The sequence below is a fragment of the Symphalangus syndactylus genome, chromosome 20 (genome assembly GCF_028878055.3).
Source record: "Symphalangus syndactylus isolate Jambi chromosome 20, NHGRI_mSymSyn1-v2.1_pri, whole genome shotgun sequence".
Classification (NCBI taxonomy): Eukaryota; Metazoa; Chordata; class Mammalia; order Primates; family Hylobatidae; genus Symphalangus; species Symphalangus syndactylus.
In genome coordinates, this window is record NC_072442.2 from 39,747,352 (window position 1) to 39,758,278 (window position 10,927).

The 10,927-nt window shown below is 51.2% G+C and overlaps 1 protein-coding gene across 1 annotated transcript; it reads left to right on the plus strand.

The window, feature by feature from the left end:
* The first annotated feature begins 1,484 nt into the window (after positions 1 to 1,484).
* Positions 1,485 to 6,306, plus strand: RPL19 (ribosomal protein L19). Its single transcript, XM_055258088.2, has 6 exons — positions 1,485 to 1,644; positions 2,504 to 2,610; positions 3,607 to 3,729; positions 4,579 to 4,699; positions 5,660 to 5,770; positions 6,104 to 6,306. Exons 1-6 carry the CDS (start codon positions 1,640 to 1,642, stop codon positions 6,225 to 6,227), a joined length of 591 nt encoding a protein of 196 aa, XP_055114063.1. The 5' UTR covers positions 1,485 to 1,639; the 3' UTR covers positions 6,228 to 6,306.
* The last annotated feature ends 4,621 nt before the right edge of the window (positions 6,307 to 10,927 follow it).

A 10,927-nucleotide genomic window follows, 5' to 3' on the forward strand; every position in this document is an offset into this window, starting at 1 on the left:
GGCCACCACCTTGCTGTGTTCTGCAGGAGAGGAGACTATGGGACTCCTCCTCCTCACCCAACTCTAATAGCAAGTGAATGGCCAGTCTGTCATTCCTCTGATTACAACACCTTGGGGAAGGCGGAGCAGTGAGTGAAGATGAAGCCCATTAGAAACGTTCCAGGAGAGCTCCAATCCTGAGCAGGGTTTCCACCTGCCCCTTGGAGACAAGAAAGGCTGGCATAACCGCAAAACCATGGGCTTTGCAATCAGAAATACCTGCGTTCTCAATCTGTTACCTTAGCCGTATAAGGAGGGCAACGCTAATTGTGTTGCTGTGAGGAAGTAGCATAAATGTTGCTTCCCTTTCTCTTTCTTCTACTTTCTCAGCCAGGAAAGTTGAGATGAAACGGATAGGGTGATCAGCAGGAACCAATCATGAGTTGCAGCCTCAATTCAGATGTAGACTTCTTAAACCTCAGAATGCTCTTCTTGGATTTTTACATTGGGTGTTCCTGATCAGAAGAAAAGAACTGCCTTTTTTTTTTTTTTTGACACGGAGTCTCACTCTGTTGCCCAGGCTGGAGTGCAGTGGTGCAATCTCGGCTCACTGCAACCTTCACCTCCTGGGTTCAGGCGAGTCTCCTGCCTCAGCCTCCCCAGTAGCTGGAATTACAAGCACGCGCCGCTACGCCCGGCTAATTTTTGTAATTTTAGTGGAGACAGGGTTTCGCCATGTTGGCCAGGCTGGTCTCGAACTCCTGACCTCAAGTGATCCGCCCGCCTTGGCCTCCCAAAGTGCTGAGATTACAGGCATGAGCCATCGAGCCCGACCCAATTTTTTTTTGTTATTTTACTTTCTGCAATCATTCATCCATTCAGCCAGTGCAGTATTTCTCAGGTGTGTTCAATCGCGGATCCATGCCTGCCGCAGTACAGTTGTGAGCCAAATGAGACTGAGACTAGTTCCCGCCCTCCAAGAGCTTGCTGTCTTAATGCCTTCCTTTGCTAATTGCAAACGTTACCTCACGTAATTTCCACAACGGATGACAGAAATATTGGGATTAGGTCCACTTCACAGAGGAGGAAATTGAGGCACCAAGAAATTAAAGACCCGCAGTGGCGTAAAAACACTAACATCTTTTAGTGATCTATTCTGCACTCCAGGGGTTTTCAATCTACTACGAGAGTGAATAGGAGTTCACCTTTGTCTGATATCTGTTGTCATTCTCTCTCGCTTCTTTAACTGATTTTTTTCTCAGCTAATAAAACATCCACCCACAACTCCCCGCAAACACCAGGCCACTCTAGCAAAACCTCTCTCACTCCGCCTGCGCAATCCAGCTGACTTCCGGTTACAAATAACCACGTGATTGGGTACCCTTGCTGCGCATGTCTAGTAGGAAGTCGGACTATACCACTTTTCCTACGGAAGGGGTACACTTTCTATGTTTTTAAGTTTAAAACCGATTTCTGATATTAGACTTTTATCATTTCAAGCCTATACGGAGGCTATGAGTGAGTTTAGTGTGGCAGAAGATGAAAGAACTGGACGGGAATACGGACGAAATTGGAGCAGGGTTTGGGCTCTCCCCCTCGCAGATAATGGGAGGAGCCTGGCCCGAGCGAGCTCTTTCCTTTCGCTGCTGCGGCCGCAGCCATGAGGTGAGGGCGCGCTGGCCTCCATCAGGCGCTGACGCGTTTCGGCAAGGGACTGTCGGGCTTGGGACCGCAGCCGGGGTTGGGGGAGATGAAATGGAGGCCGCCCTAAAGCGGCCGGTCCCGGGGTTTGGGGGTAAGCCGGAGCACTCTCGTCCCGGGCCTCCGGGGTGGTGGGGGGCGGGGAGCGTCGCAGCAGCTGAGACCAGGAAAAGTCTGCCCCGGCTGGCGCCGCGCCGCGCACGTGTCCGGTCGACCCACGCGAGCAGAGCAGAGGGAGCGAACGAGACCAAGCCGTGGGCCCTTTCTTGCTTGGCACACCGGGAGCGGAGCCGATCTCTGCTTTCACGTGATGTAGGGCAAGCCTAGTGTAGGTCCCAGGTCTCCGACTGCCGAGAGAGGTGATCTCTTAACTCTTGACTCCATCCACTCCTTTGGCCACTCATAAAGGAAATCTCTGCGAATAGCCGAACGAGGCTTGTTACTGTGATAAAAAGGGGAAATAAGCCCAGAAAACACAGTAACTTGCCTGCATTCCTAGACTAGAAATCAAGCCTACTCACCTCGAATATTCTTCAAACGCTAAGTACCAGAAATGGCATAATCCACCTATTCAATAAGTCCTTGGCTTGACTTTCCAGAGGAGAAATGCGAACCTGAGGCTCCGAGAGGTGAAGGCATAGCGTGGGCTTTGAAGTCTAAACCCAAGGGGGCCAGCTGCACAGCCCAGAGCCTTAAAGATGATTTAGGGAAGAGTCTTATTTCGCGGCTGTGGTGTGGGTTGCAAAGGGCAGGTCTTGATGGGGACGTTCATTCTTGCCCAGGATTGGCTTTCAGAGTCTAATCATGTTTTCTGTGTGTCTAGTATGCTGAGGCTTCAGAAGAGGCTCGCCTCGAGTGTCCTCCGCTGTGGCAAGAAGAAGGTCTGGTTAGACCCCAATGAGACCAATGAAATCGCCAATGCCAACTCCCGTGAGTACCTGGGATCTGTCTCTTCACCCTACTTGCTTTTCTCCTGCGTCAGATGAACAATAACAATTATGTTGACTTTTTTTTTTTTTTTTTTTTTTTTTTTTTGAGACAGTCTTGCTCTGTTGCCCAGGCTGGAGTGTAGTGGTGCCATCTCATCATTGCAACCCCTGCTCCCAGGTTCAAGTGATTCTCCCACCTCAGCCTCCTGAGTAGCTGGGATTAGAGGCGTGCACCACCACGCCCGGCTAATTTACTCTTTATATTTTATTTTATTTTTTTTGAGACAGAGTCTCACTTTATCACCCAGACTGGAGTTCAGTGGTAGGATCTCAGCTCACTGCAACCTCTGCCTCCCAGGTTCAAGCGATTCCCCTTCCTCAGCCTCCCAAGTAGCTGGGACTAAGGCACGTGCCACCACACCCAGCTAATTTTTGTATCTTTAGTAGAGATGGGGTTTCATCATGTTGGTCAGGCTGGTCTCAAACTCCTGACCTCAGGTCATCCGCCCACCTCAGCCTCCCAGAGTGCTGGGATTATCGACGTGAGCCACCACACCTAGCCTGTGTTGACTTTTTACAAACCTAGGAAGGTTCATTCAGAGTATGTATAAAATGGAGGAGTCATTGTATCAGGCTTGTTCTTTTGAGTGTGTTCTAATATATTTAAAAGGTAGAAATGGCCAGGCGTGGTGGCAGGCATCCCAGCTACTTGGGAAGCTGAGGCAGGAGGATCATGAGCCCAGAAATTCAAGACCAGCCTGGGCAACATAGGGAGACTGTCTCAAAGACAAAGGTATCTCTCACAACTTCTGTTTGTGAAGGAAAAAGAAAAGAGAGGTTTTTTGGGTTTTCGAAGGTAAGAAACAAGTTCTAGTGTTTCCATTCTTTTTGAGACCATGGGGCCAAGAACGTGAGCAGTGTCTCTGGCCTGGCCTATTTGGACTGTGGGATGTGCTTGGGCCCCAGTTGACTGACCAGGTGCATTATGCTTTCCCAGGTCAGCAGATCCGGAAGCTCATCAAAGATGGGCTGATCATCCGCAAGCCTGTGACGGTCCATTCCCGGGCTCGATGCCGGAAAAACACCTTGGCCCGCCGGAAGGGCAGGCACATGGGCATAGGTAAGTGTGGTCGTCTTCTTAAGAAATGATGGGTGCTGGCGTCTGTGCTGAGATATATTCAGGATCTAAGCACTCTGTCTCATCTTGAGCCCGTTTCTTACTCCTTGATATTTGATGTGTTTTCTGCCTGTGTGCAAATCAGAAAGTTGGTGCTGGTATTGGAATTGAGATATCCAATTGAGAGTAGGAGGTCACGTTTACTAAGTCCCTAACTACACTATGCCAAGGATTCTGTACTCTAGTTTCAGAATGATCGAAGGAAGCTCCTTACAACGTGCTGTGTTACCTTGGTGCACTACCTGTTACACCCACATTCTGCATGAAGTGAATGGGGAAATATTGCTGTATTTGTGCTTCCTTTAAAATTGAGTAAACGAGGCCGGGCGCGGTGGCTCACGCTTGTAATCCCAGCACTTTGGGAGGCCAAGGCGGGCGGATCACGAGGTCAGGAGATCGAGACCACGGTGAAACCCCGTCTCTACTAAAAAATACAAAAAAAAAAAAATTAGCCGGGTGTGGTGGCGGGCGCCTGTAGTCCCAGCTACTTGGAGAGGCTGAGGCAGGAGAATGGCGTGAACCCAGGAGGCGGAGCTTGCAGTGAGCTGAGATTGCGCTGCTGCACTCCAGCCTGGGTGACAGAGTGAGACTCCGTCTCAAAAAAAAAAAATTGAGTAGACGAAAGAACTTACGTAGTTGGGATCATCATCTGGAAAATGGAAGTAATGCTACTTAAAATGAGGTTGTGAGGATTAAATGAGTTAAGGACCCTGAATTGAAACTATGTTCACTTGGTGTACTATACACAGTGGGCCTGGGTAGTGGCCTGTTCCTAACTCATCTTCTCCACAGGTAAGCGCAAGGGTACAGCCAATGCCCGAATGCCAGAGAAGGTCACATGGATGAGGAGAATGAGGATTTTGCGCCGGCTGCTCAGAAGATACCGTGAATCTAAGAAGATTGATCGCCACATGTAAGCACACCCTCTTGGGCCCAGTACCCATTTGCTGCTTTGATGGCTAGTTCATTTCCCAGAGATGATTTTTTTTTTTTTTTTTTTTTTTTTTTTTTTTTTTTTTTTGAGATGGAGTCTTGCTCTGTCACCCAGGCTGGAGTGCAGTGGCGCGATCTCCGCTCACTGCAACCTCCGCCTCCTAGGTTCAAGTTATTCTCCTGCCTCAGCCTCCTGAGTAGCTGGGACTACAGGCATGTGCCACCACGCCCGGCTAATTTTTTTGCATTTTTAGTAGAGACGGGGTTTCACTGTGTTAGCCAGGATGGTCTCCTGGCCTTGTGATTCGCCTGCCTCGGCCTCCCAAAGTGCTGGGATTATAGGTGTGAGCCACCATGCCCAGCCTGCAGAGATCTGTCTTACTGGCCTTGGGTAGGGAGCTTTTTTTTGGAGACAGAGTCTCTGTCACCCGGGATGGAATGCAGTGGCACGATCTTAGTTCGCTGCAACCTCTGCTTTTGAGGTTCAAGCACTTTGCCTGCCTCACCCTCTCGAGTACCTGGGATTACAGGCGTGCACTACCACGCCTGGCTAATTTTTGTATTTTTAGTAGAGATGGGGTTTCACCATTGGCCAGACTGGTCTCGAACTCCTGGCCTCAAGTGATCCGCCCACTTCAGCCTCTCAAAGTGGTCAGCCACCACGCCCAGCCACGGGTAGGGAGCCTTTCTAAGAAAGTTTTTCTATTCTGATCTTTCTTTTTTCCCCATATGCCGTCAGGATAGCCCAACAGTTTATTTGCCAGGCAAGTTCTGTCTAGGAACTGCACAAAAAAAAGTCATGGTTTAGGAAGTAATTCATGCAGCAATAGGAGAAAAGAAAGGAACCTACGAGCTTAGTGACCTTGGGTGGAGGAACAGCTCACAAGGCAGCCTCTGATCCATCACCAACCAGCATCTCTTCACTCTGTGTACCCTGCAGGTATCACAGCCTGTACCTGAAGGTGAAGGGGAATGTGTTCAAAAACAAGCGGATTCTCATGGAACACATCCACAAGCTGAAGGCAGACAAGGCCCGCAAGAAGCTCCTGGCGTAAGTTTCTTTTCAGAGTCTTAGGGGAAAGTTCTTTGACCTTTGAGAGTTGTTCTTAGATACTTAAAATGTGCCAATGCCTAAGTCTTGACTTGCACATAGTCTGTCATAGGAATACAGCTGTTCCCTTAGAGGCACCCACTCCTCTGTCCTGTACACACCCACTCTTCCTTTCTCATAGGGACTAGAGGTTAGTTGAAGCAGGAGCCCTTGGTCCAGCAACTCATTCCTGAAGCTGACTAGGCTCAAAGGGAGAGGTCTGGGGATGTGCTTCTATCTCCCCAGCATCTCATCTCTTCCCAAACTGACCCATCTTTTCTCTTCCCTGACCAGTGACCAGGCTGAGGCCCGCAGGTCTAAGACCAAGGAAGCACGCAAGCGCCGTGAAGAGCGCCTCCAGGCCAAGAAGGAGGAGATCATCAAGACTTTGTCCAAGGAGGAAGAGACCAAGAAATAAAACCTCCCCCTTTGTCTGTACATGCTGGCCTCCGTGGTTACACAGATCAGCCATTAAAATAAAACAAGCCTTAATCTGCCTTCCTCTCTGCTTCTTGCAAGGTTTACAGCTACTCAGTGAGGTTTTTTTTTGTTTTGTTTTGTTTTTTTTTTTTTGAGATAAGTCTCGCCCTGTTGCCCAGGCTTGAGTCCGATGGTGCAGCCTTGGCTCACCGCAAACTCCACCTCCAGGTTCAAGCAGTTCTCCTGCCTCAGCCTCCTGAGTAGCTGGGATTACAGGTGTGTGCCACCACGCCCGGCTAATTTTTGTATTTTAGTAGAGACTGGATTTCACTGTTGGCCAGGTTGATCTCGACCTCCTCCTGAACGCAAGTGATCCACCTGCCTCGGCCTCCCAAAGTGCTGGGATTGCAGGCGTGAGCCACTACACCTGCCTGCTCACCGAGTCTTTTACCTTGTTTTAGTGAGATGTAGGGAGAAAAGGAATGGCTTCTGTGCAAGCCTCCAAAATACTGTTCCTCAGAACTGCCCTTCAAAGCACGAGTGACACCTAAGAAGTGGTCTCAGAATGTTGGTTGGGACCAGTAGTTGTGACATCAGTTAAGGAATCCCAGTCTTTACAAAAGCTGTAGGAAATACTTAGAGTGTTGATACTTCTCAGCTGACAAGTGGGGGTTGCAAATCGGACCTGAGCTTGGGCTACTGGTTACTACCTAAGCTGTCACTAAACAGCTTTATTGAGATACAGTTGAAACTTTGAGACAAAACACCCTGTCACCCAGGTTGGAGTGCAGTCAGCAACCCCCGCCTCCTGGGTTCAAGCCACTCTCCCTACCTCAGCCTTCTGAGTAAGTTAGGATGACAGGCACCCACCACCACGCCTGGCTAATTTTTGTATTTTTTTTTTTTGAGACGGAGTCTTGCTCTGTTGCCCAGGCTGGAGTGCAGTGGCGCAATCTCGGCTCACTGCAAGCTCTGCCTCCCGGGTTCAGGCCATTGTCCTGCCTCAGCCTCTCCGAGTAGCTGGGACTACAGGTGCCCGCCACCACACCCGGCTAATTTTATGTATTTTTAGTAGAGATGGGGTTTCACTGTGGTCTCGATCTCCTGACCTCGTGATCCGCCCGCCTCGGCCTCCCAAAGTGCTGGGATTACATGCGTGAGCCACCGCACCCGGCCCTAATTTTTGTATTTCTTAGTAGAGACGGGGGTTTGCCATGTTGGTCAGGCTGGTCTTGAACACCTGACCTCAGATGATCCACCCGCCTCTGTGCCTGGCCCCCCAGCTCTTTTCTGAGGAACTCTTCTGTTGGAGTGACGAGCTGGCGTGCCTTTCAGGGGATGTAATGGGCTGATGGGAAAGGGCAAGACCTGAGTGGGAATGGCAGGTTGGCTATGGTGTCAGGGCCAGCAGACCCCTCCTAGCTCTGCCTCTGGCGTCCTCATCCTGTTCTGGGCAGGATGGGCAGGTGGGTAGCAGAAGGCAGGGAAGCCCACACTTAGAAATGTCCCAAGGAGGCCAGGCACAGTGGCTCACACCTGTAATCCCAGCACATTGGTAGGCCGAGGTGGGCAGATCATCTGAGGTCGGGAGTTCGAGACCAGCCTGACCAACATGAAGAAAACCCATCTTTACTAAAAATACAAAATAAGCTAGACGTGGTGGCACATGCCTGTAATGCCAGCTACTTGGGAGGCTGAGGCAGGAGAATCGCTTGAACCGGGAGACAGAGGTTGCGGTGAGCCGAGAGCCATTGCACTCCAGCCTGGGCAATAAGAGTGAAACTCCATCTCAAAAAGAGAAAAATAAAATGTCCCTCATCATATGCATCACAGCCTGGGATGAGAGGACACTGGCTTCTGGATCCCCCTGGCCACTGGAGTGGCCTGCGTGTTTTACCCATTAGCTCTTGCCCTTTGAAGTGGGGAAGCTGAGGCCTAGAAAGGGAAGGGTCTTGGCCAAGCTCCCAGCTTGGTGTGTGGGACACCTGCTTCCCAGGCCTGGCCCAGAGGAGGAGGGGTAGTGGAGACTGCCCACCCCCAACCCTTCCATGCAGTAGAGAGATGACAGGAAGGAGAAGCTGGGTGTGGTGGCTCACGCCTGTAATCCCAGCACTTTCGGAGGCTGAGCGGGAGAACTGCTTGAGTCCAGGAGTTTGAGACTAGCCTAGGCAACACGGCGAAAACTCATCTCTACAGAAAATACAAAAATTAGCCGGGCATGGTGGTGCACCCCTGTAGTCCCAGCTACTCAGGAGGCTGAGGTGGGAGGATCACCTGAACCCGAAAGGTGGAAACTGCAGTGAGCCAAGATTGCACCACTGCACTCCAGCCTTGGTGACAGAGCCAGACCCTTCCCCTCAACCCCCAACCAAACAAAACAAACAAACAAAAAAAATGACAGGGAGGAGAATGAGATAACCCAATATGAGACCCTCCCGGGATTCCAGAGCCTGCAGCACAGAAGCTGGTTTCCACCCTGGACCAGAAGATGGTGCTACTTGCTCACAGGTCGATGCAGGTGTCAGCTGCTGCCTCACTGGAGTTGTTTTTTTTTTGGTTCTGTTTTTGTCTGTTTTGGGGGGCGGGAGAAAGACATGGGTTATGAAGTTGTAGGAACCTACCTCTTGGAAGGCCTTGGGTTTCCCCACTTCTTTCCGAACCTCACCCCAGGCCTGAAGTTGGCCTCTTTCCACCGTGGGCCTCCAACCCCTTCCCAGGCCAGTGCCTAGGCGGAGTCCACTCCCATGGGAGCCCCAAGCAGAAAGAACCCCTAAAGTAACTGCTGGATCTTTTCCAGGTCCTGTAGCCTTGGGAAAATCTGATTAAAAGATGTGTCCTCTTGTTTCCTTACTTATGGAAAAAGAAAAAAGAAAAGATGTGTCCTGCCAGGCACATTGGCGTGAGCCTGTAGTCCCAGTGATTCTGGAGGCCGACTGGGAAGGGCTACATGAGCCCAGGAGTTTGGGGCTGCAGTGAGCTATGACAGTGCCTGTGAATAGACACTGCATGCCAGCCTGGGCAACATAGTAAGTCCCTGTCTCTAAAACAAAAATATCAAAAATAATTTGTAGGCTGGGCACGGTGGCTCACGCTCGTAATCCCAGCACTTTGGGAGGCCGAGATGGGTGTATAATTTGAGGTCAAGAGTTCGAGACCAGCCTGGCCAACATGGTGAAACCCTGGCTCTACTAAAAATACAAAAATTAGCCGGGCATGGTGGCATGCACCTGTAATTCCAGGTATTTGGGAGGCTGAGGCAGGAGAATCACTTGAACCCAGGAGGCAAAGTTTGCAGTGAACTGAGATTGAGCCACTGCACTCCAGCCTGGGTGACAGAGCGAGACTCCATCTCAGAAAAAAAAAAAATTGTAAAAAAGTATGTTTTTTCTTTCAAGAGCATACAAGTGTCCCTATCATATAATTCCACACCCTTTCAAGGAGCTCGTGACCCACACCCTTACCACGTAAAGAATCCCTGAGCAAACCCAATGCTTGATTTTCTAGAGGAGGAAACAGAGACCCAGAGGAGCCAGTGACTTTTCTGCTGTGCTCAGCAGTGCGGCAAACAGGCTGGGAGGTGGAGGGGCTAGGCTGGCTACCGGCTGGTGGCAGACACAAGTGGGGTGTGCAGAACCTCAGTGCTGCACGAACACTGGCGCCTGACTCTGATTCCCGGGCTGCAGTCTCCCGACGTGGGAGGGTGTGATTCAGATTGGGGTGCAGCAGAGGCACTGAGCACAGCTGCTACTGCAGGGCTGTGAGCTGGAGAAGAGGGTACAGAGGGGTCTGGCCTCCTTCCAGTACTGCCTCTGAGGCTACGGCAGGGCTAACCTAGGCTGGCTTCCTGCAAAGCACAGGGAGGCTGAGGCTGCCTTCCTTGCACTCCTCAGCAGGTGCCCCCACCTGCCCAGGCATTGGGCGGACAGGGGGTAAGAATGGGGGTGAAGAATGTTGAAGGGGCCAAAGGAAGCAGTGCTGGCAAAATGAGTGGGGTTGCACCGAGGGGCTCATTCTCTCTTCCCCCCACCTCCAGCATCCATCTCTCCAGACTCCCTCCTCTTTCTGCATCTCCCTGAAGTCCAGGGAACCTTCATCCCACATAGTACAAGCCAGGTGAAGCTCAGCTTGTGGGTGGGGGGGCATGAAGGGCACATGTGGGTCAGAGACAACAGAGCCAAATGGTGGGATGGGATCACCAGTAGCTTCCTAGGCATCCTTTGCCCCAGGCCAGTAGTGTTGCTGGTCCGTCCACCCCCAGAGTGGGCACAGAGGAGGGCAAAGGCTACAGTGGGGCACCAGCTGTTCCCAGGCCCTAGGCTGTGAGCATGCTGCATGGGGTTCAGCCACCGGAAAAAGCTGCTGTGCTCAGCAGTGCGGCAAATAGGCTGGAGAGGGATGGGCATCTAGGCCAGCTGCCGGCTGGTGGCAGACACAGAGCTGGGTGTGCATAAGGCGTGGCTGCAAGGCTCTCAGGCTCTTGATCCCTGGAGCCTCTGGCCCAGCGTCTCAGAGTGTCTCTGTCTCCATTTTGTTGGTTTAAGGCATTGAGGAAGCCAGGGCAGGGGAGGGAAAGAGCTGAACGGAGAAGAAAAAGCCACGGTTTCCAAGACTGGCTTGATCACTACTTTGCTGTGTGACCCTGGACAAGTCATTAGCCCACTCCAGGCCTCAGTTTCCCCATGTATAAAGAGGGCAGGG

Excerpts from the sequence above, each read along its gene's own strand:
- RPL19 (XM_055258088.2), top strand. Across the intron at positions 3,730-4,578 it reads GGGCAGGCACATGGGCATAG|GTAAGCGCAAGGGTACAGCC; the intron begins GTAAGTGTGGTC and ends TCTTCTCCACAG. Across the intron at positions 5,771-6,103 it reads GCCCGCAAGAAGCTCCTGGC|TGACCAGGCTGAGGCCCGCA; the intron begins GTAAGTTTCTTT and ends TTCCCTGACCAG.